General features: G+C 40.7%; 1 protein-coding gene across 9 annotated transcripts in view; it reads left to right on the top strand.

Moving 5' to 3' along the window:
• HECTD4 (HECT domain E3 ubiquitin protein ligase 4) overlaps window positions 1–25,823 on the top strand; it is a 190,892-nt gene that overhangs the window by 133,999 nt on the left and 31,070 nt on the right. For all 9 annotated transcript variants that reach the window (XM_033837017.2, XM_033837009.2, XM_033837014.2 and 6 more), the window contains 7 exons: window positions 627–790; window positions 3,195–3,432; window positions 4,216–4,352; window positions 4,834–4,960; window positions 12,519–12,656; window positions 14,230–14,366; window positions 15,965–16,125. In XM_033837017.2, coding sequence (XP_033692908.1) covers window positions 627–790; window positions 3,195–3,432; window positions 4,216–4,352; window positions 4,834–4,960; window positions 12,519–12,656; window positions 14,230–14,366; window positions 15,965–16,125 — 1,102 coding nt within the window. The remainder of the gene's footprint in view (window positions 1–626; window positions 791–3,194; window positions 3,433–4,215; window positions 4,353–4,833; window positions 4,961–12,518; window positions 12,657–14,229; window positions 14,367–15,964; window positions 16,126–25,823) is intronic.

A 25,823-nucleotide genomic window follows, 5' to 3' on the forward strand; every position in this document is an offset into this window, starting at 1 on the left:
TAAGTTCTACTACAATATCTAGTCACTTCATCAGAAAACAGCTTGGCTTATATGATCTTCGCTTCCTGCAAAAATGCCTTAAATACATGTAAGGGGACAGAATGTGATTTAATGGTGTATGTTCAGCTTACATTGTAGGTTGAGTTTAAAATTATATTTTTTTAGATCCTTTTTAAGTCTTCTGCAAACTTACTGAGAAAATAATACCTTTTTACCTTTATGCATAAGTAATCTGGTACACGTCAAAAGAGAAAAACTTGTATTCCTCTATTAAAAAAATCATACCCCCCCCCAAAAAAGAATCATACCCAGTGTTTTCCCTTTTTGTCTTGGCTGCCTGGAAAATAAAAGCTAAATTTAATGTGTAATTGTGGTAAGTAACTTAACCTCAGACACTAGGTATTTTTGTTCTTCTAAACAGAAATTGTTTATTTCTATTGTGTTACTCTCTCTATATATAAATACAAGGTACTCCATATCTTTTTCACCTGTAACTGATGGCATGAATAAATAAAAGCCAAGATAGTCAATGATATGTAGTCTCATGCCAGTTGCAAATTGAAAGTTTAGTTAATAGTCAATAAAAGGAAAAAAAAAAAGTGTTTCCGTCCTGTTCTCTGCCCTAGGTGACGTGGCAGGAATTGGCTGGGAGAGAACCGAGGGAACGCCTCCTCCTCCAGGGCAGCCAGCCAAAGGCCGAGTGTACTTCACATACTGCGGGCAGCGCCTCTCACCGTATCTTGAAGATGTCTCGGGTGGGATGTGGCCTGTGGTTCACATTCAGAAAAAGGCAGGTTATCTTTTTGGGAAAGGAAACAAAATTCTCCTCAGTAATTTATTCCATCAAGAATGGAAAAATTAAAGACACCAAACGTGGCCTTGTTGACGTAACATGTGGTACCTGATAACAGAAGGAACCACAAACAAACCTGAAGAAGTGGGTCCTTCCTTTGCATTGAACCTGAGTGCTTAACTGCTTTGACTTCCTTTTGGCAGTCTTTCCAAAACTACAATGCAAGGGACACTAGTGTTCTTTCCAATGGCAGTAAAATGAGTCTGTCATTAAGTAAGTTTTGAACGTGACCGTCTCGGGTCACTTTAGTATGTTAGAAGCTCAGAGGAATCCTTCGGTAAAGATTCAAAACTTCAACTTTATTTAACCCAGCATCCCTGCACATATACTTAATCATGGAACTCTTTTGTTTTTAAAGGAGCATCTATTAACAGTTAATGTTCTGTGAAACATTACTACTCACTACACAGCGGTAGCTCCCAAGTCCTTATCTCCAGCCCAGATCTCTCCCTAAATTCCAGACACAAATATTCAGCAGTCTAGGCAACATTTAGAAATAGATGTTCCATTGGCATGTCAAAGTTAACATGTCTAAGACTGAGCCTAACTCTGCCCCATACCCTAACCTGCTTCTTCCCTAGCCTTCCTTGTCTTGGGAAGTGGCACCTCCATCCTTACAGTTCTAAGGCCAAAAACCTTGGCATCCTTCTTGACTTCTCTTTTCCTCCTGCTCCACATCCAGTCTGTCAGCAAACCTTGTTGACCCTACCTTCAAAATGTATCTGGAATCTGACCACTTAAGTCATGGCCCAGCCACCCTTATCTTCTGGGTAGCATGTTACAATATTCTTCTATCTCCCTTCCCTACCAGCCCCTTAGTTCTTGCCCTTTTACACATCTTTTCAACACAGCAGCCACAGTGATTCCTTAAAAATGTTGGTTAGATCATGTCACTCCTCTACTCTCAACAAGTCAGTGGCTTCCCATGTCTATGTTGTAAAAGCCCAAGTCTTTATAATGACTTAGAAGATCTTGTAGAATCTGGCCCTGTACCATGCCTCTGATAGTAGCATCTTTTCTCACTTTGTGCAGTGAATTAAAGATGTCAATAATTTAAGGCAGCCTGTTCTATTCATTCATTCAGCAAATATTTATTGAGTACCTACTATATATTAAGTAGTGTGCTAAGCTCTGGACATATAATAACAATGAGCAAAACAGATATGGTCTTTGTCTTCATGAAGTTAAAACCAGTTGGAGGAGTCAGACATTAGTCAAACATTTGCATAAATATATATGTGTATGTATATAATCACAAACTAATAAACACTGTGTGTATCAGTCAAGGTTCTCCAGAGAAACAGAACCAATAGGACAGAGGGACTTCCCTGGCGGTCCAGTGGTGAAGACTCCATGCTTCCACTGCAGGGAGCACGGGTTCCATTCCTGGTCGGGGGAACTAAGATCCCACATGCCACATGGTGTGGCAAAAAACAAAACAAAACAAAAAAACACCCCACAATAGGAGCTATATATATATATATATATATATATATATACAGAGAGAGAGAGAGAGAGTGTGTGTGTGTGTGTGTGTGTAGACAGAGGTGGGAGGGGAGATTTATTTTGAGGAATTGACTCCTGTTAGTATGGAGACTGAGAAGTCTCATGACCTGCTGTCTGTAGGCCAGGGACCCAGGAGAGCCGGTGGTGTGATTCAGTCTGCGTCCTAGGAGGGCAAGAGAAGATGGGATGAGATATCCTAGCTCAAGCAGTGGTGCAGGGAAAAAGGGTTTAATTCCTCCTTCCTCTGCCTATTGTTTTATTCAGACCCTCAACGGATTGGATGGTACCCACTTATACTGGGGCGGGCTATCTACTGTGTCCACCGATTCAAATGCTAATCTCACAGACACACCCAGCAATAATAATGTTTAATCTAGCACCCCGTGGCCAGTCAAGCTGACATTTAAAATTAATCATCACAATATGATTGAAAATTGTAGACTTTATGGAAGCAAGTACCAAGCAAATCTGATCACATCCCCATTACCCTGAAGAAGTGATGTTTGAGCCAGGTCTGGAATATTAACCAGTTTAAATGGACAAAATTGGAGGAAAGAAAGTTCCAGGTGAAGGGAACAGCATGAGCAGTGGCATCAGGTAGGAAGGAACAGTGCTGGAAACAAGAAAGGTCACTGCGTTTGAGCAGCAAAGAGAGTGAGTGCCAGGCGAGGGGCAGTGGGGGCCGTGCAGAGCTCGAAGCGCCTGCGTCCACAGGTGCACCAGCCCCTCTGCCTCGGTTCACAGACTCTGCCATGAAGTTCACCTCGAGGGGTTAGAAATGAATGCATAAATAAACCTAAGTCCTTTCAAGTCTTTTCTTTGGTCTCCTTTCCAGAACACCAAGACGCGAGCTAACTTTGGCTCCCGCCCATTTGCCTATGCTGAAGGGCAGGCCCACCGCAACGCTGCCGACCTATGCACCGACCTGGCAGAGGAGATCAGCGCTAACTTCGAGGCCCTGCCCTTTGCCATGGCATCTGACAGTGACAATGATGCTGGCACCAGTATTGCGTCAGACCCGGGCACTCATGGGCCACCGTGCCGGATTGCTGCCGTGGCCACTGCTCAGCAACGTAAGCCACCTCCTCCCAAGGCCTCACTGCTTCCTGGGAATGCAAATGCTGTTAATTCCGTAAATCCATTTAACTTGGACATACCCCAGTGCCCACTGGTAATGGGGTAACAGGCCCGGTGAAACAAAATGGGGAGCAGGAGGAAGCATGGCAGGCTAGAAAGCGCGTCCCCCACATACAGGAAGCCTGCCCGCGACTCAGGGCCAGCAGAATATTGCCACATGGAAATGCAAGTCTGAAAGATTGTCTACTTTTATAAGACAGCTAAGAGCCCCAGAATTTTACATAAAATCTCCTAATTTTAAATGTTAATCGTTTTTTAAACTTTTTAAAAACTGAAGCCATCAAAGAATAATAAAATGTTAATTGTGGAATCTAGGTGATGGGTGTATAAGTGTGCACTAAAAAACATTCCTGATAATTTGAAAAATTTTATAATAAGATTGAATAAAAGTGAGCTTCCCAAAATGAGATGTCTGCAGCCATATTTGGCCTTTGAGATACTGGTTTGAAAACCATTTTAAGAGTCTGTCTAATTCTTTATCATGATGAAGAACCTTCCAAAGTCTTCTCTGAGTTGAATGAATTATGCCCATAAAAACTATTTTAAGATTCCCAAATAGGAAATGATAGATGATTAGTTATTCCTTGATGCTGAGCTTTAAAATTTCTCCAAGAACTAAGAGTCTTTCTATCACACAAATTAGGAGAATCTGGTCTGTCCAAGGGTAAGAAGTTCATGTGCTCTTGCCTAGAATTCACTGTCATTGTGCTTTGTTACAGAATATGATAGTGACACTTCCTGTCATTATAAAGTAGAGCTCAGCTATGAGAATTTCATCACCTCTGGCCCAGACCCCCATCCGCCCCCCATTGCAGATGACGAAAGTGATGACGATGATGACGATGACATCCCACAGGTAAGAGCCCCACTTAAGAGCGTTTGCTTAGCTCCCTGGTGACCAGGACAAGCCACGAGGAATATTTTGATCTGAGCGTGCAAGTGCAAGGCTAGAGTTGTTACGCTTTCGGTTATGTCATTGTGTTGGAACAGTGGCTCTGGGGTATTCACATATCAGTAGCCATATCTGTTTGGTTCTATTGCCCAGTAGCGATCCGGATGTTAGAGAAATAAAGTACTTTGATAGTAATTCAGCAGTAAAGTTGTGGATCATGTGAAGTGTTTATATGGCTTTAGAGGGAAAGGAAGAGCTTGCCCTAGGCCATCTGTTGCCTCCCCTGGCTTCTGAGGGTGTAGTTAGTTTGGTGGTGTCCACGGTGTGTTTCTGTCACTGGCATTTGAGGGGGGTGAAGACCTCAGGGTGAGAGCTGTAAGTCAGGGAAGGACTGATTCTTGTACAAGGCGTTCCTTCCCTGTTCACGTTTGCCTTCTCCTTCCAGGAGGACCACTACGCTCTGCTGGTGAAAGCATGGGAGACCAAGGTTTTTCCTACTATCCGAAGACGCTTCCGCAATGAAGCAGAGCGGAAATCGGGCCTGGACCAGATAAAGGGTGCTTTACAACTAGGTCTGGTGCTTTATGTTTTCCTAGGGAACTCACTTCATGACTTGAAGAGATGTGTTTAGATGAAACTCAGGATGTAAATCAGAAAAGAGGGGCTCATCTAAAGTTGGGCCAGACTTAACAATGTCTTCTACCTGGGCCTTTACTGAACTCTATGGTCTTTTGCTTTCTTTGCTAGGCTTTTCTTTGCTTGTCAGTTTGACTCAGTATTTTGGGTTGATGGGCTGCTAGAATGAAGCTGGCATGGTTATACTAGGAAGCTGGATGGCCTGATGGTTAATAGCTTGGGCTCTGAAGTCACACCTGTGCTGTTTACCAGCTTGGTGACCTTGGGAGAGTTACTTAACCTTTCTAGACTTCCCTGACCTTTCAAATGGAATCAATAATGGTAACCACCTTATATGTATATGAAAAATTAACAAGTTAATACAGATAAATCTTTTAAGAACAGCGTCTGGCATATGGTCAGCATTCAGTTAATGTAGTTCTAAATGTCACAGTAACAATGATGATGGTGAGATTTTTCTCCCACTGGGCACATAGAATAGTGCAAAGTTTGACTGCAGACAGTGGATTGTTAGGGAGTCTTAAGTGTAGATAGCTGATTTCTGTTTTCAGGCTTCTCCTCATCTGTGAAACACCTGCTTTGGGAGATGCAGAGATGCCTTTTCCCAAGAGGCACAGCTGCCCTTCCAGTGGAGCATCAGTTGGGTTTTCATTGTGGCAGTCAGAGGTGGTGTAAGGAGATAGTATTTGCTCTTTCTCCTCTTAACTTTTGTCCTGACTGAGACTAGGAACAAGTAAGGAGAAGAACCACCAAAAGACCTTTATTTCTTGACCAACTGATACACCGAATCCCTGATTCCAGCGATAGCTGAGTAATTCCTTTTTCTCAGATTGGTGTCAGGACTAATCTGTGTGTGTGTGTGTGTCTGTGTGTGTGTGCATGTGTATATATATGTTTTTTTTTCTTTTATGCTTTCTGTCCCCAAAGCTAAGACCTATGACAGTGGAATGATCGTGTTTATACTTAACCTGTGGGAATAACCACACATCCTATGACATGTTGTAATTGCTTTCTGCTCTTATCAGAGCCCTCTTTTAGCTGCCGACCCAAACCAGGACAGATAATTAATATTCTTTTTTCGTCTGTCCTAAGGGTTTCAGGCAGCGGGAGCAACATTAGGAAGATCCTCGGGTGGGAGTCAAGTTGTATGGTTGAGGGAATGGCAGCGAGGCTAAGCCAGTGTCTCTGAAGAGGAGAGGGTGATGGGGGGAGAAGCAGGAAAGAGATGAGAGGAAGCAGGGAGAAGTGGCAGCCTCGGCAAGGACTTTGGATTTTATTCTGTGTAAAATGGGGAGCCTTTGGGAGGTTTTAAACAAAGGAACAACGTGATCTGCTGTAGTAGATCCTACAGATAGAAAATTCGTTCGTCTCCATTCACTCTCAACATCTGAAAGAAAATGCCCTTTCAGACTGCAGAATAGACCTCACCTTGTTTTCAGATGACTTTCCTTAATCAGTGTGATGCCTTGAAGCACCAGAGCAGGTCAGTGGCTTTCAGAGTTAGGAGGCTTTGTTTCAGTTGTATTTATTCAGTCAGCGGTTCATCCACTTACTTATTCACACATGCAACACGTGCCTCCCAGGGTCAAGCCATTTGCTAGGGATTAAGGACTATTCTGCGAGCAAGACACAGATGCTTCCTTCTCCCAGAGCTCACATCCTAGTGGGAAATAGGTAATGAAATGACGCACTACGTTGTGGGAAGGGCTGTGCGGTTGATCAGGAGACCGCCGTGGGTATAACTGGGGTGCCCAGTCTAGCTTGGCCCCTCTCACAACATAGTATTGAAGCCGAGACCTGGGCCTAATTCAGCAAAAGCAGTGCTGTGTTTAGAAACAGGAGGCACTAGCTGTTGAGGGAGACTGGTGCTTCTTGCTGCTCCGGGAGAGTAGGAAAGGGAGAAAGAGTCTTTACAGTATAAGGGTGGAAAGCTCTTGTATATGATCATGGGTTACTGTGCCTTTATTTTCACATAAGTTCTGCTTAACTCAGAATGTCTCTTTCTTTTACCATTTGGTCCCAGAGCCATCCTGAATGTCTGTGGCCAAGTGTGCCTTCTCCTTCTCTGCTCCCAGTTTGCAGGAGGGAAAATGTGGACAGCACAGCAGGAAATTTGATTATCCAAAGGTGGCTGCCAGACCAGAGCCAGACCGATGACTCCTGGCCTCCTGAGTCACCCAGAAATACCTCTGGCCTCTGACACAGTTGCCAAGGCGTCTTCTCGGGACCCATCCATGTGGCCATGGCAGATCATCTGAACTATGTTAATTTAAACATAAAATATTTACCTTTCAAACACAGTCTCCTTCAATATAACCAGGGCAAAGGCTGAAACGAGAACAGGGAGATGGCTCTAGTGCTCAAAGGACGACCTCTGTGAGGGTGGGTCAGCCTCCTGTTGTCAGGACCCCAAGAAGGGCAATGAAACCATCTCGGTGCTGTGCGCGCTTTAATTTCACATTCTCCCCATAGTTCCAGATTCCTGCTTAGTAGACAGCAGAGTATTTTTTTCTCCTATCCCAATTCCTCTGGAAAATGTTGTAAAAGACTATTTTTCCATAATCTTCTAATATCAGGCCACAGTTCGTTTTTTTTCAATCTTTTGAAAACTTTTTATTATGTGAAATTTTTTTTGATTGCTCAATATTTTTATTAAAAAATTTTTTTAACATCTTTATTGGCGTATAACTGCTTTACAATGGTGTGTTAGTTTCTGCTGTATAACAAACTGAATCAGCTGTACATATATCCCCATATCTCCTCCCTCTTGCATCTCCCTCCCACCCTCCCTATCCCACCCCTCTAGGTGGTCACAAAGCACCAAGCTGATCTCCCTGCGCTATGTGGCTGCTTCCCACTAGCTATCTGTTTTACATTTGGTAGTATATGTATGTCCATGCCACTCTTTCACTTCGTCCCAGCTTACCTTTCCCCATCCCTGTGTCCTCAAGTCCATTCTCTACGTCTGCGTCTTTATTTCTGTCCTGCCGCTAGCTTCTTCAGAACCTTTTTTTTTTAGATTCCATATATATATGTGTTAGCATATGGTATATGTTTTTCTCTTTCTGACTTACTTCACTCTATGATGGACTCTAGGTCCATCCAGCTCACTACAAATAACTCAATTTCGTTTCTTTTTATGGCTGAGTAATATTCCATTGTATATATGTGCCACATTTTCTTTATCCATTCATCTGTCAGTGGACACTTAGGTTGCTTCCATGTCCTGGCTGTTGTAAATAGAGCTGCAATGAACAATTGTGGTACATGACTCTTTTTGAATTATGGTTTTCTCAGGGTATATGCCCAGTAGTGGGATTACTGGGTCGTATGGTAGTTCTATTTTTACTTTTTTAAGGAACCTCCATACTGTCCTCCATAGTGGCTGTATCAATTTACATTCCCACCAACAGCACAAGAGGGTTCCCTTTTCTCCACATCCTCTCCAGCATTTATTGTTTATAGATTTTTTGATGATGGTCATTCTGACTGGTGTAAGGTGATAGCTCATTGTAGTTTTGATTTGCATTTCTCTAATGATTAGTGATGTTGAGCATCCTTTCATGTGTTTGTTGGCAATCTATATATCTTCTTTGGAGAAATGTCTATTTAGGTCTTCTGCCCATTTTTGGATTGGGTTGTTTGATTTTTTTGATATGGAGCTGCATGAGCTGCTTGTAAATTTTGGAGATTAATCCTTTGTCAGTTGCTTCATTTGCAAATATTTTCTCCCATTCTGAGGGTTGTCTTTTAGTCTTGTTTATGGTTTCCTTTGCTGTGCAAAAGGTTTGAAGTTTCATTAGGTCCCATTTGTTTATTCTTGTTTTTATTTCCATTTCTCTAGGAGGTGGGTCAAAAAGGATCTTGCTGGGATTTATGTCATAGAGTGTTCTGCCTATGTTTTCCTCTAAGAGTTTGATGGTGTCTGGCCTTACATTAATGTTTTTAATCCATTTTGAGTTTATCGTTGTATACAGTGTTAGGGAGTGTTCTAATTTCATTCTTTTACATGTAGCTGTCCAATTTTGTCAGCACCACTTATTGAAGAGGCTGTCTTTTCTCCATTGTATATTCTTGCCTCCTTTTTCAAAAATAAGGTGACCATATGTGTGTGGGTTTATCTCTGGGCTTTCTATCCTGTTCCATTGATCTATATTTCTGTTTTTGTGCCTGTACCATACTGTCTTGATTACTGTAGCTTTGTAGTATAGTCTGAAGTCAGGGAGTCTGATTCCTCCAGCTCTGTTTTTCTTTCTCAAGATTGCTTTTGCTGTTCGGAGTCTTTTGTGTTTCCATACAAATTGTGGAATTTTTTGTTCTAGTTCTGTGAAAAATGCCATTGGTAGTTTGATAGGGATTGCATTGAATCTGTAGATTGCTTTGGGTAGTATAGTCATTTTCACAATCTTGATTCTTCCAATCCACGAATATGGTATATCTCTCCATCTGTTTGTATCATCTTTAATTTCTTTCATCAGTGTCTTATAGTTTTCTGCATACAGGTCTTCTGTCTCCTTAGGTAGGTTTATTCCTAGGTATTTTATTCTTTTTGTTGCAATGGTAAATGTGAATGTTTCCTTAATTTCTCTTTCAGATTTTTCATCATTAGTGTATAGGAATGCAAGAGATTTCTGTGCCTTAATTTTGTATCCTGCTACTTTACTAAATTCATTGATTAGTTCTAGTAGTTTTCTGGTGGCATCTTTAGGATTTTCTATGTATAGTATGATGTCATCTGCAAACAGTGACACCTTTACTTCTTTTCCAATTTGCATTCCTTTTATTTCCTTTTCTTCTCTGATTGCTGTGGCTAAAACTTTCAAAACTATGTTGAATAATAGTCGTGAGAGTGGACAACCTTGTCTTATTCCTGATCTTAGAGGAAATGGTTTCACTTTTTCACCATTGAGAACAATGTTGGCTGTGGGTTTGTCATATATGGCCTTTATTATGTTGAGGTAAGTTCCCTCTATGCCTACTTTCTGGTGGGTTTTTATCATAAATGGGTGTTGAATTTTGTCGAAAGCTTTTTCTGCATCTATTGAGATGATCATATGGTTTTTCTTCTTCAGTTTGTTAATATGGTTTATCACATTGATTGGTTTGCGTATATTGAAGAATCTTTGCATTCCTGGGATAAACCCCACTTGATCATGGTGTATGATCCTTTTAGTGTACTGTTGGATTCTGTTTGCTAGTATTTTGTTGAGCATTTTTGCATCTATGTTCATCAGTGATATTGTCCTGGAGTTTTCTTTCTTTGTGACACCTTTGTCTGGTTTTGGTATCAGGGTGATGGTGGCCCCGTAGAATGAGTTTGGGAGTGTTCCTCCCTCTACTATATTTTGGAAGAGTTTGAGAAGGATAGGTATTAGCTCTTCTCTAAATGTTTGATAGAATTCGCCTGTGAAGCCATCTGGTCCTGGGCTTTTGTTTGTTGGAAGATTTTTTTTTTTTTTTTTGGCAGTATGCAGACCTCTCACTGTTGTGGCCTCTCCCGTTGCGGAGCACAGGCTCCGGATGTGCAGGCTCAGTGGCCATGGCTCACGGGCCTAGCTGCTCTGCAGCATGTGGGATCTTCCCGGACCGGGGCACGAACCCGTGTCCCCTGCATCGGCAGGCAGACTCTCAACCACTGCGCCACCAGGGAAGCCCTGTTGGAAGATTTTTAATCACAGTTTCAATTTCATTGCTCATGATTGGTCTGTTTATATTTTCTATTTAAAATATACACAAAAGTAGAAGAAATTATGTAATGAATCTGCATTACCCATCACCCGACTTCAGGCAATTTTCACCGTATTGCCAAATTCATTTTACTGCACCTCATACTCTCTACCTTTGCTGATTATTTTTTACAACTTTATTTAGATACAATTTGTATCCTATAAAATTCATTCATTTTAAATGTGGAGTTCAATGAGTTATAGTAAATTAACAAGTCATGCATCATCACAGTACAGTTTCTGAGCATTTTCATCAGCCCGGCAAGCTTCTCCAGTGTCAGTCTGATGTCAATACTTGCCCTGACTCCCAGTCCCAGTACTTTTTCTGGATAATTCATATAAATTGTCCTATGATATGTAGTCTTTTGTGTCTGTCTCCTTTTACTTAACATATATTTCACTAATGCTGTATTATGTACCAATATTCTGTTCCTATCTATTATTGTTATTATTACTTGGCCGAACTGCGCAGCTTATGGGATCTTAGTTCCCTAACCAGGGATCAAACGGAGGCCCCAGCAGTGAAAGCGCTGAGTCCTAACCCTTGGACAGCCAGGGAACTCCCTGTTCCTATCTATTATGTTGTGGCTTTTTTTTTTTTTTTTTTTTTTTGGCGGTACGCAGGCCTCTCACTGCTGTGGCCTCTCCCGCTGCGGAGCACAGGCTCCAGACACGCAGGCTCAGCGGCCATGGCTCACGGGCCCAGCCGCTCCGCGGCATGTGGGATCTTCCCGGACTGGGGAACGAACCCGTGTCCACTGCATCGGCAGGCAGACTCTCAACCACTGCGCCACCAGGGAAGCCCCTCCTATCTATTATGAAGTAGTGTTGCTTCGTATGCATGAATCACATTTTGCTGTCAGGCCACATTTCTTGTTATTCTCTCTGACACTTCTTTCTCTACACATCCTCCTCTAAGGGCAGCCCCCTTCTTAACTGTGCTCAGAAAATTGCTATGACTTTTCATTACAGCAAGGCCAGCAAAGAAAGGAGCGGTAGATGAGTGTGATAGAGATAAGCCTTGTTTAAAAGCAAATGCTGTCGACGGGTGTTTTTTACCCACAGCTTCTCAAGCGGTGTGTGTGGGGCAGCAGTGGCAGTCACCCCTCTGTCCTCCCCACAGTGCTGTTTTCTTCAGGGCCTTGGACATTTATTTACTTGGTTTATTAATTAATTGTGGCTGTTGCTATTGAATATAATGATGTCTTCTCCCTCCAAGTAGGAAGGACAGAGCAAATTCCAGTACTGGATAGAAGAAGTTGATGAAGCTCTCTGTCTCTGTTAAATAAACAACATGTGTTCGTTGTAACAATAATCAAACACAGTACAAAAATACATAAACTAAGAAAAAAACACTACCCTCACTTTCTTCTTCCTCTCCATTTGTCCTATAGTTTGTTCTCTTGACTTAACTGAAATGAAATGACTACATAATAACGTACCATCGTTTTTAACCATTCTCTATTGATGAATACTTTCATTATTTCCTTTTTTTGTTGCTTTTATATTTCCCAGCAATGCTGCAGGGACTGTTCTTATACCTTTACACACTTGTGCTTTTATTTCTGTGGGAGAGATTTGAGAGATGCCTAGAAGTAGGGCATTGAGTATTTTAAACTTGACTGACACTGCATAATTACCATTCCCAAAAGGCTACATACTCCCACAAATTCCCCTTATCTCTTCATTTTAAGTATGGGTCAGTGTCATGATTGGACTGAAGATTGTGTGCTCTTCGGAGAATTACCAGTTCTGTTATATTTTTTAGGCATGGTGGATATCGCCCGGCAGACGGTTGAATTCCTCTACGAGGAGAATGGTGGCATCCCAAGAGACCTTTATCTTCCCACCATTGAAGACATTAAGGATGAAGCGAACAAGTTCACAATTGATAAAGTTCGAAAAGGTTTTGCTTCCCCCCCTTCCTTCACCTATTAAACTTCCTCTGAAACGAGAAGTTGCGTTTTCCCAAGCATGAGTTTGAGCCAGTCAGCTGCTGGCTCTTCTAGGGTGACTCTCCTTACTCTGGGTGATGTGAGCTCTTCCAGGCTCTCCCATGTGCGGCCCTAGGCTTCCTGGTGGGGCACAAGTAGAAGCTGTCTGGCCTCTGGGGGCCTCTTCCACATTCCCAGAACCACTCACACAAGCAGGGTGAGATAGGGCACTTGAGAGAGAAGTGGGGCGTGGGTGGAGGATTGCAGATAGGCCCCTCGGGCTTAGTCCTGGCTGCCCAGCTAATAAACCATGAATATGTGGTTGTACTGTGCTTTTTGGAATTTTATACAATGTATTTATTCATTTGATTAAAAATCTATTGCATATCTTGAGGAAATGAAAATACAGAAAAGCACAAAAAGGAAATAAAACAACTCATTATTAGACCTTCACAAACATCATGGGCAGGGGCAGGCATATATATTTACTTTTCTTTTTTAATTCCTCTTTTTTTGAGAGAGAGAATTCACATACCATAAAATTCACCCTTTTAAAGTATACATTTCAGCGGTTTTTGTATATTCACAAAGTTGTGCAACCACCAAACCATTGCCTCTAATTCCAGAACATTTTCATCCCCCAAAAGGAATTCTGTACCCTCCCCACTCCCCATTCCTCCTTCCTACTAGCCCCTGGCAACCATTGATCTACTTTCTGCCTCTATAGATTTGCTTAGTCTGGACGTTTCGTAAAAATGGACTCATGCAGCGTGCAGCCTTTTGTGTCTGGCCTCCTTCACATGGCATAATTTTTCAAGATTCATCCCTGTTGTAGCTCATGTTGTTACTTCCTTTTTATGGCAAAAATAATATTCCATTGTATGGATAGTACCCCATTTTGTTTATCCATTCGTCAATTGATGGACACTTGGGTTCCTTCTACCTTTTGGCTATTATGAATCATGCTGCTATGAACATTTGTGTACAGGTTTTTGTGTGGACATGTTTTCATTCCTCCTGGGTATATATGTGGGAGTGAAATTGCTGGGTCATATGGTAACTTTATGTCTAACTTTTTGAGGAACTGCCAGATGGTTTTCCAAAGTGATTGCCCCATTTTACATTCCCATCAGCACATATGAGGGTTCCAATTTCTCTACATCCTGGCCAACACTCACTATTGCCTGTTTTTTGATTATAGCCATCCTAATGGATGTGAAGTGGTATCTCATTGTGCCTTTGACTTGCATTTCTCTAATTAATGATGTTGAACATCTTTTCATGCATATCTTTTCTCTTTAGAAAAATGTTTATTCACATTTTCTGCCCATTTTTTAATTGGCTTGTCTTTTTATTGTTGAATTGCCTGAGTTCTTACAACACTTTGTTTTATTATCTTCCGGACTGAGCCGTGTTCCTTTTGGGTTATGGCTAAACTGAGGGTATTGGTAAATGCCGTAGAGTTATTTTAGACCCTAAAATATAGGGTCCCAAAATAATAATGGTACTTGCTGCTGAAAAAACTTTTCCCTCTACCCTCCTCAGGTCTCACAGTAGTAACCCGCTCTCCAGACAGCAATAACGTAGCCAGCAGTACTGTTGGAACTGCCCTGCCAAAATTTGCCATCCGAGGGATGCTGAAAACCTTTGGGCTTCACGGAGTTGTCTTAGATGTTGATTCAGTGAGTGAACAGCCTTTTATATACACTGAGACTTTCATGCCCAGACTCCAAATATCTTAAAAAGTGATTATACAGATAGATTATTCTTCAAATTAGGGATAAAGAAACCAGGCTGAGTGCTGTCATGCCAGATGACTTGCCTGAGATTTTCTCATGGGCCCAGATCAGCGCTGATTGTAGAACGTAAGCTCTTAACTCTCAGTGCTGTCAGCACCTTCAGACCGTGCTGCTGCTGCCGTTTTTTTCCATCAACCATGTTCAGGCTGTCCCTACCTTATATCTACCAAGTTCCAAGGGAAAATTCTCCTGTTGGCCTTGATGAATGGATCATCTGTCATTGTCATGATTGTTATACAGACTCAAAGAAATAGTTTTGTGATTTTGATCATGTCATCTCACTGGTTCTCGCAGCCTCAGTTTCCCTGTCTGTAAAATGAGTGTATTAAACTAGATCAGTTGTTTTCTTCTCAGCTTTGCAGAGCCCTCTCATGGGGCTCAGCAAGGTTTAAGGTGGGGTGGGGTGGCAGGGGGGAAATAATAGAAGAGAGTAAGGGCCAAGCCGAAGCTTTCTTTTGAAAACGGAGGCCTTGATGGCTGTTTGAAGGCTGTGACTACATAATCCTTAGGTTACATGCACATGCTTGCATTTCTGTTTCCCATGCAGGAAAAACTGATGAAATAATACACAGATCAAGCCTAAGAGTCTCAGATATAGAAGTATCTATCACCACATAGATAAGCTTTGGTATCTGTCTGTCTACGGATACAGATAATGTTAGGTATCACTAATGCTTTGAAATTGAAAATTTTACATCTTCAACTGACTCCATTTTACCAGAGTATAATTTAAATCATTACATTTTTAAGAGAGGCTGTTGGCTAGTGATTTACTAAGGTGAACTTTCAAGTAGAAAATTCCATTAGTAATACTGTTAATCTCCCACTGCCTTCTGAGACAAGCTCTGATTCTGGTTATCAGAAAGTACATAACTGACAGTATTTTTCAGCAATGGAAACGTGTGAAAGGAAAATTAGAAAAATAGACATTTTGTTAAAGTAATAATTCTGTTATGTCTCAAGTGGTTTGATTCCCTTTGTTTCAATAGTAGTCCCTAAATAAAGATTACATTGTTATTTGAATCCAGAATACGTATTCATGAGCTTACATTTTTATTTTCCTAGCAATAAAATAGAGCGATCAGACAGATTCCCTGCTTTTACAAAATTATTAACATAAAAACAATGAACATAAATTTTACCTGGCAACAATGCATGTTGAACTGTTACTTGAAATATACCACTCTTCTCTTTAAATTTCTAACTCATGATTACATTGAAGTTCTTTAATTTATTGTACCAATTAAAATTTTCCAGCTGGTATGAAAAAACTAAATACACTATCCAGATATCTTTGAACTTTTAGCCTCAATCAGTGACATGAAACTAGTATTTACTGCTATAAAAGTTTGGTCTTATATGTATACATATGTATTTTAAAACTTGGGGAAAAAAGTCAGTGCTCAAAAAACAAATAAATAAAAAGAAATAAATAAAAAATAAATAAAAAACCAAATAGACATTTCCTTTTTCTATTGTAGGTAAATGAATTGGTGCAGGTAGAAACGTACCTCCGAAGCGAAGGTGTGCTGGTCCGATACTGGTATCCTATTGATATGTTGGAAAGGCCCCCAGCAGGCTACCGAAGGACTGCCACCAATGGGCTGGTCACCCTGGACAATACCAACCTTCAAATTCACAGGTAAGGGAATGCCCTGGCAGTCCAGTGGTTAGGACTCCGAGTTCTCGCTGCCGAGGGCCTGGGTTCAGTCCCTGGTTGGTGAACTAAAATCCCACAGGCCACGTGGCATGGCCAGAAATTTTCAATAAATAAATAAAAAATAAATTCACAGGTAAAATTGAGCACTTCTTTCTAGCAGGTCACAGAAATCCACTTACTCTGTTTTATCACATGTGCCATTCATTGTTGACAAAGAAGGCTTTTCTTTCAAAGCTAAGAGAGAGACAGAGGCAGCTAGTAAAGATAACAGCGAATTGCAAGAGTTAGGAAGAACAGTTGCAGCATCCAGTATCACCTGGCCTATGCCATGGATACTCTGCTGTAAGTTGGGGGTGTTGAGGGGTGTCTGGAGATTTGAAGAACGTGGAAAAGTTCTAAAGTGTAAACCGAGTCAAGACACAGCTAAGAGGAGTCCAGGCACTGTGTGAGCAGCCAGCTCATTTCTGTTAAACTAACAAGGTATTCCTTGAGTGCTCCTTTGTGCCCAGCACTTGGTGGGGGTCTGAGGAGACCTGTGCCTGCCGTCTGTGGGTTAAATCCTAAAGATCTGGCAAAATTCCCTCACATGCACCTGCAAATTCCTTCTTTCAGTCATAAAAATTCTTGCAACAATTCAGAAGAAAATATAATGATAAATGGAGCTCTCTGATAAAACTTCCCATAAACTATTTTTCATATTGTTCATCCAATAGCATTGTAACTTCTCATTATATTGTCAATTTTGAAGCAACTTGAGTGTATTTACAGCTTAGACCTCTTCCTGGAACACCAGATGGACGTATCCAACTGCCTCCTTGCCATCTCCACTCAGATGTTTCACCGCCCCATTTGGGTGGTCTTAAGTTCAACTTGACAATCAAATTCACAAGACCCAAACAGGTGATACTTGGCACTAGCTTCACCTAGAAAGATCCAGGATGGGAAGCGTGGCGTGCCACAGGGAAGTGTCGTGCATACATTTCAGCAGGAGTCATAGTCATCCACACAGAAGTTCAAAGGCTATTCTTTGACCCCGCCCACCCACCCAGTGACAACCCAGGTGTGAGGGATAGACTTAACGTCGCTGTGTTCACGTGATGGCTGAGAGCCCCACGTCCCAAATAGAAGCCGGTATCTTTTGTAACAACTCCACAGGCATAGCTTCTAGGGATTTCTGCAAGAGGCAGGCCCAGTTAGTAAGAGTCACCATTTTCTGGAAAGCCCGAAACTGTAGCTTCCCACCAAGAGCACTCTTTTTTCAGTCCTCCCAGTGCAGCTTGCCAGTTGGGGGTGGTTTTGACCATAAGCAACATGCCTGGTAATATTGCTGATATTCGGGAGTTCCCTGGTGGCCTAGTGGTTAGGATTCCCGGCTTTCACTGCCATGGCCCAGGTTCAGTCCCTGGTCAGGGAATTGAGATCCCGTAAGCCGCACAGTGTGGCCAAAAAATATACACACACACACACACACACACACACACACACACACACACACACACACACGGCTAATACTACTTTTGTCAGGTTTTTAGAACTGAGCTGAAAACAAGTTAACCGAAGTCAGCTCTTACATGGACAAGGCTAATCTAATAGGTGCCTAAAATGTCGCATGTGAGGTGGAATTCAGGCCTTCTTCTCCACCGGTCTTTGCACGTCTGTGAGGGGTGCCCAAGTCACCCTTTGTCCTCACTGCCTCACGTAACCAATCGGCAGGTCCCATTGACTCTTCCTCCAAAGTACATCCCAGGCTGCTTCTCTCCATCTCCGCCTCCACCACACTGGTCTAGGCTTCAGCTCTCCCTTCTCTCCACAGCAGCCGAGTGATCTTTTAGAAACACAGATCAGATCATTCATCTCTCTCCTCTAATTCAAACATTCCCATGGCGTTCCACTTCCCATGGAGTAGAATTCAAACCCTTAACCTGGCTCGCCAAACCCTCCCCGAGCCTCAGAGTCTATCTGCTTCTCCCAGTGTACTCTCCTTCCGCAGTTTCTCTCACACACCAAGCTTGTTTCCTCCTCAGTGTCTCTGTATATGCTGTTCCCTCTGCCTGCAATGCTTTGCCCAGAACTTTGCATGGCTGTCTCATTCTTTTTTATTTTAAATTATATTTTATTTATTTTTTATATAGTAGGTTCTTATTAGTCATCCATTTTATACACGTCAGTGTATGCATCTCAATCCCAATCGCCCAATTCATCACGCCACCACCACCACCCCCCAACTGCTTTCCCCGCTTGGTGTCCATACGTTTGTTCTCTACATCTTTGTCTCAATTTCTGCCCTGCAAACTGGTTCATCTGTACCATTTTTCTAGGTTCCACATATATGCGTTAATATGCGATATTTGTTTTTCTCTTTCTGACTTACTGCACTCTTTTTGACAGTCTCTAGATTCATCCACGTCTCTACAAATGACCCAATTTCGTTCCTTTTTATGGCTGAATAATATTCCATTGTATATATGTACCACAACTGCTTTATCCATTCATCTGTCGGTGGGTATTTAGGTTGCTTCCATGACCTGGCTATTGTAAATAGTGCGGCAGTGAACATTGGGGTGCATGTGTCTTTTTGAATGATGGTTTTCTCTGGGTATATGCCCAGTAGTGGGATTGCTAGGTCATATGGTAATTCTATTTTTAGTTTTTTAAGGAACCTCCATACTGTTCTCCATAGTGGCCGTATCAATTTACATTCCCACCAACAGTGCAAGAGGGTTCCCTTTTCTCCACACCCTCTCCAGCATTTGTTGTTTGTAGATTTTCTGATGATGCCCATTCTAACTGGTGTGAGGTGATACCTCATTGTAGTTTTGATTTGCATTTCTCTAATAATTAGTGATGTTGAGCAGCTTTTCATGTGCTTCTTGGCCATCTGTATGTCCTCTTTGGAGAAATGTCTATTTAGGTCTTCTGCCCATTTTTTGATTGGGTTGTTTGTTTTTTTAATATTGAGCTGCATGAGCTGTTTATATATTTTGGAGATTAATCCTTTGTCAGTTGCTTCATTTGCAAATATTTTGTCCCATTCTGAGGGTTGTCTTTTCATCTTGTTTGTGGTTTCCTTTGCTTTGCAAAAGCTTTTAAGTTTCATTAGATCCCATTTGTTTATTTTTGTTTTTATTTCCATTACTCTAGGAAGTGGGCCAAAAAAGATCTTGCTGTGATTTATGTCAACGAGTGTTTTTCCTGTGTTTTCCTCTAAGAGTTTTATGTGTCCGGTCTTACATTTAGGTGTCTAATCCATTTTGAGTTTATTTTTGTGTATGGTGTTAGGGAGTGTTCTAATTTCATTCTTTTACATGTAGCTGTCCAGTTTTCCCAGCACCACTTATGGAAGAGACTGTCTTTTCTCCATTGTATATCCTTGCCTCCCTTGTCATAGATTAGTTGACCATAGGTGTGTGGGTTTATCTCTGGGCTTTCTATCCTGTTCCAGTGATCCATATTTCTGTTTTTGTGTCAGTACCATATTGTCTTGATTACTGTAGCTTTGTAGTATAGTCTGAAGTCAGGGAGTCTGATTCCTCCAGCTCCTTTTTTTTTCCCTCAAGACTGTAGGTGTCTTTGCCAATAGCTTTGGCTATTCAGGGTCTTTTGTGTCTCCATACAAACTTTAAGATTTTGTGTTCTAGTTCTGTGAAAAATGCCATTGGTAATTTGATAGGGATTGCATTGAATCTGTAGATTGCTTTGGGTAGTATAGTCATTTTCACAGTGTTGATTCTTCCAATCCAAGAACATGGTATATCTCTCCATCCGTTGGTATCATCTTTAATTTCGTTCAACAGTGTCTTATAGTTTTCTGCATACAGGTCTTTTGTCTCCCTAGGTAGGTTTATTCCTAGGTATTTTATTCTTTTTGTTGCAGTGGTAAATGTGAGTGTTTCCTTAATTTCTCTTTCAGATTTTTCATCATTAGTGTATAGGAATGCATGAGATTTCTGTGCATTAATTTTATATCCTGCAACTTTATCAGATTCATTGATTAGCTCTAGTAGTTTTCTGGTGGCATCTTTAGGATTCTCTATGTATAGTATCATGTCATCTGCAAACAGTGACAGTTTTACTTCTTCTTTTCCAATTTGGATTCCTTTTATTTCTTTTTCTTCTCTGATTGCTGTGGCTAGGACTTCCAAAACTATGTTGAATAATAGTGGCGAGAGTGGACATCCTTGTCTCGTTCCTGATCTTAGAGGAAATGGTTTCAGTTTTTCACCATTGAGAATGATGTTTGCTGTGGGTTTGTCATATATGGCCTTTATTATGTTGAGGTAGGTTCCCTCTATGCCCACTTTCTGGAGAGTTTTTGTCATAAATGGGTGTTGAATTTTGTCAAAAGCTTTTTCTGCATCTATTGAGATGATCATATGGTTTTTCTCCTTCAATTTGTTAATATGGTGTATCACATTGATTAATTTGCATATATTGAAGAATCCTGTTTCCCTGGGATAAATCCCACTTGATCATGGTGCATGATCCTTTTAATGTGTTGTTGCATTCTGTTTGCTAGTATTTTGTTGAGGATTTTTGCATCTATATTCATCAGTGATATTGGTCTGTAATTTTCATTTTTTGTATTATCTTTGTCTGGTTTTGGTATCAGGGTGATGGTGGCCTCATAGAATGAGTTTGGGAGTGTTCCTTCCTCTGCAATTTTTTGGAAGAGTTTGAGAAGGATGGGTGTTATCTCTTCTCTAAATGTTTGATAGAATTCACCTGTGAAGCCATCTGGTCCTGGACTTCTGTTTGTTGGAAGATTTTTAATCACAGTTTCAATTTCATTATTTGTGATTGGTCTGTTTATATTTTCTATTTTTTCCTGGTTCAGTCTTGGAAGGTTATACCTTTCTAAGAATTTGTCCATGTCTTCCAGGTTGTCCATTTTATTGCCATAGAGTTGCTTGTAGTAGTCTCTTAGGATGCTTTGTATTTCTCCAGTGTCTGTTGTAACTTCTCCTTTTTCATTTCTAATTTTATTGATTTCAGTCCTCTCCCTCTTTTTACTTGATGAGTCTGGCTAATGGTTTATCAATTTTGTTTATGTTCTCAAAGAACCAGCTTTTAGTTTTATTGATCTTTGCTATTGTTTTCTTTGTTTCTATTTCACTTATTTCTGCTCTGATCTTTTGATTTCTTTCCTTCTGCTAACTTTGGGTTTTGTTTGTTCTTCTTTCTCTAGTTCCTTTGTAAGTTTAGATTGTTTATTTGAGATTTTTCTTGTTTCTTGAGGTAGGCTTGTATAGCTATAAACTTCCCTCTTAGAGCTGCTTTTGCTGCATCCCATAGTTTTTGGATCGTCGTGTTTTCATTGTCATTTGTCTCTAGGTATTTTTTGATTTCCTCTTTGATTTTTTTTTTTTTTTTTTTTTTTTTTTTTTTTTTTTTTTTTTGCGGTACATGGGCCTCTCACTGTTGTGGCCTCTCCCGTTGCGGAGCACAGGCTCCGGACACGCAGGCTCAGCAGCCATGACTCACGGGCCCAGCTGCTCCGCGGCATGTGGGATCTTCCCGGACTGGGGCACAAACCCGTGTCCCCTGCATCAGCAGGCGGACTCTCAACCACCGCGCCACCAGGGAAGCCCCTCCTCTTTGATTTCTTCAGTGATCTCTTGTTATTTAGTAACGTATTTTTTAGCCTCCATGTGTTTGTGTTTTTTATGTTTTTTTCCCTGTAATTGATTTCTAATCTCATAGCGTTGTGGTCAGAAAAGAGGCTTGGTATGATTTTAATTTTCTTAAATTCACTGAGGCTTGATTTGTGACCCAAGATGTGATCTATCCTGGAGAATGTTCCGTGAGCACTTGAGAAGAATGTGTAATCTGCTGTTGTTGGATGGAATGTCCTATAAATATCAATTAGATCTATCTGGTCTATTGTGTCATTTAAAGCTTGTGTTTCCTTATTAATTTTCTATTTGGATGATCTGTCCGTTTGTGTAAATGAGGTGTTAAAGTCCCCCACTATTACTGTGTTACTGTCGATTTCCTCTTTTATAGCTGTTAGCAGTTGCCTTATGTATTGAGATGCTCTTGTGTTGGGTGCATATATATTAATAATTGTTATATCTTCTTCTTGGATTGATCCCTTGATCATTATGTAGTGTCCTTCTTTGTCTCTTGTAACATTCTTTATTTTAAAGTCTATTTTATCTGATATGAGTATTGCTACTCCAGCTTTCTTTTGGTTTCCATTTGCATGGAATATCTTTTTCCATCCCCTCACTTTCAGTTTGAATGTGTCCCTAGGTCTGAAGTGGGTCTCTTGTAGACAGCATATATATGGGTCTTGTTTTTGTATCCATTCAGCAAGCCTGTCTTTTGGTTGGAGCATTTAATCCATTCACATTTAAGGTAATATCGATGTGTATGTTCCTATTACCATTTTCTTAATTGTTTTGGGTTTGTTTTTGTAGGTCCTTTTCTTCTCTTGTGTTTCCCACTTAGAGAAGTTCCTTTAGCATTTGTTGTAGAGCTGGTTTGGTGGTGCTGAATTCTCTTAGCTTTTGCTCTGTAAAGCTTTTGATTTCTCCATCGAATCTGAACGATATCCTTGCCAGGTAGAGTAATCTTGGTTGTAGGTTCTTCCCTTTCATCACTTTAAGTATATCATGCCACTCCCTTCTGGCTTGTAGAGTTTCTGCTGAGAAACTCTGTTAACCTTATGTGAGTTCCCTTGTATGTTATTTATTGCTTTTCCCTTGCTGCTTTCAATAATTTTTCTTTGTCTTTAATTTTTGCCAGTTTGATTACTATGTGTCTCAGCATGTTTCTCCTTGGGTTTATCCTGTATGGGATTCTCTGCGCTTCCTGGACTTGGGTGGCTATTTCCTTTCCCATGTTAGGGAAGTTTTCGACTATAATCTCTTCAAATATTTTCTTGGGTCCTTTCTCTCTCTCTTCTCCTTCTGGGACCCCTATAATGCGAATGTTGTTGTGTTTAATGTTGTCCCAGAGGTCTCTTAGGCTGTCTTCATTTCTTTTCATTCTTTTTTCTTTATTCTGTTCTGCAGCAGTGAATTCCACCATTCTGTGTTCCAGGTCACTTATCCGTTCTTCTGCCTCAGTTATTCTGTTGTTGATTCCTTCTAGTGTAGTTTTCATTTCAGTTATTGTATTGTTCATCTCTGTTTGTTCTTTCATTCTTCTAGGACTTTGTTAAACATTTCTTGCATCTTCTCGATCTTTGCCTCCTTTCTTTTTCCAAGGTCCTGGATCATCTTCACTATCGTTATTCTGAAGGTTGCCTGTCTCCACTTCATTTAGTTGTTTTTCTGGGGTTTTATCTTCTTCCTTCATCTGGTACATAGCCCTCTGCCTTTTCATTTTGTCTATCTTTCTGTGAATGTGGTTTTTGTTCCACAGGCTGCAGGATTGTAGTTCTTCTTGCTTCTGCTGTCTGCCCTCTGGTGGATCGGCTGTCTCATTCTTGTCATTCAGATCGCAATGAATATGTCACCTTTCCAAAAAAGCCTTGCCTCACCATGTAAAGTAAGCCCACAGGAGCACATTGTCATAACACTGTATTTTATCAATACTTCCCTTCCAGAACCTGATATTTTTTTAATTTGTTTATTGTGTGTCTCCTCCCTCTAGAACATAAGCTTCCTAAAAGCAGATACCTTGTCTGATTCTTTGCTAGAGCTCCCAGTGCTTAATCTGGGCCCTGGCTCACACTGTAGACTCCACATATTTGTTGAAAAGGATCCCCAAACATATATGCTTGAATATCAATATGGTACTCTTAAAGTTTTTAAAAACTTCTTTAATAAGACTTTCAGTCATATTTTTGGCAAATTTCTGTGATAGATGAAACCTATTGACTGTTGACTAGCAACTTAGAGAAAAGGCAAGAAAGTGCTTCGCAAGGTTACAATCAGGCTGCAGATGTAGGACATTTACGGTCAGTATTAATGTGGTGATCTCGGTATTGGGAGAAATATGAAATACGCCATAGATTTGTTTGATCAATACAATGATGGAATTTCTGGTCGTAGTGTGGGTTTTCATCAGAGGTGTACTCTGCCTAAAGTGCTCACGTGGGTTTGAGAGAGGACTTTAGAGGATGAAGAGTCGGGGGGGCTCCTCAGCAGAGACTTCAGGGACGTTAACAGTCTGCAGAGTCGACCAAAAATAATCTCACTCCAGCTTCATCCTGGCAACTTGAGGCTTTGCAGTCTAAGGAGAGAGCTGGGGGGAGTCTGTAGGGCTTTCAGCTTTCATAGTCAGACCTCATCTGTTTTGCTGCCCTGGTCCTCGTGAGCTGTGCTAGTACTGTCAACAGACAGACTTCTGAGGAGGGAAGAAGCAGGTGGCGTTGGTTTGTTTTAAATTCTGGCGCAAGAATATTACAAACTGGTGGAGCCGAGAAAGAAACCACCTAACATGCACCATCTTAGCTGGTTTCTTTTTTGTCTTCACTTTATATGATGGACGAGCATTACCTTTAATTTGGGTCAGTAGGTAATATCAAGTGACCCCTGTTGGCTCCGAGTGGGTTTAGACCTAGACTTTATAGACACAAAAGGGCTACTTCTTTTTTTTTTTTAACTTATTTTTTATTGAAGTAGAGTTGAATTACAATGTTAACTACTGCTGTACGTCAAAGTGACTCAGTTATTTATATATATATACATATATATATATATATATATATAAAACATTCTTTTTCATATTCTCTCTTCCATTATGGTTTATCACAGGATATTGAATATAGTTTCCTGTGCTATACAGTAGAGCCTTGTTGTTTATCCATCCTATATATACCAGTTTGCATCTGCTAATCCCAAACTCCCAATCCATCCCTCCCCCAACCCCCTCCCCCTTGGCAACCATCAGTCTATTCTCTATGTCCATGATTCTGTTTCTGTTTCATAGATAGGTTCATTTGTGTCATATTTTAGATTCCACGTATAAGTGATATCATATGGTATTTGTCTTTCTCTTTCTGACTTCACTTAGTATGATAATCTCTAGTTGCATTCATGTTGCTGCAAATGGCATTATTTCATTCTTTCTTACTGCTGAGTAATATTCCATTGTATATATGTACCACATCTTCTTTATCTGTTCATCTGTCAGTGGCCATTTAGGTTGTTTCCATGTCTTGGCTATTGTGAATAGTGCTGCTTTGAACAGAGGGGTGCATGTATCTTTTTGAATTATAGTTTTGTCTGGATATATGCCCAGGAGTGGAATTGCTAGATCATATGGTAACTCAATTTTTAGTTTTCTGAGGAACCTCCACTGCTGTTTTCCACAGTGGCTGCACCAATTTACATTCCAAAAGGGCTACTTCTAACTTGCCTTCTTGATTAAGTGCTTACTACCAGCAGAATTTTTAACTATGGTGATAAGCTAATAAAATACAGGGAGCCTCCCCTATGCTTAGTATTAGCTAGATTAGATTCTTTACCAAGAGATGCATTTCTAAATGAGACCTGCTTAGTCACTAATGAGCTATTATTCAAGGTGAATGCCAATCACTTCATAAATTCATCACATAAAAAAAAAAATGCCCACACTGAAATTTTTATAATAACTTTACAGAGATACAATTCACGTACCATGTAATTTACCCATTTAAAATATATAGGCCAACAATTTTTAGTATATTCACAAAATTCTGTAACCATCATCACTCTCAGTTTTAGAGCATTTTCATCACCCCAAGAAGA

Source organism: Tursiops truncatus, chromosome 13 (assembly GCF_011762595.2).
Source record: "Tursiops truncatus isolate mTurTru1 chromosome 13, mTurTru1.mat.Y, whole genome shotgun sequence".
NCBI classification, from domain to species: domain Eukaryota; kingdom Metazoa; phylum Chordata; class Mammalia; order Artiodactyla; family Delphinidae; genus Tursiops; species Tursiops truncatus.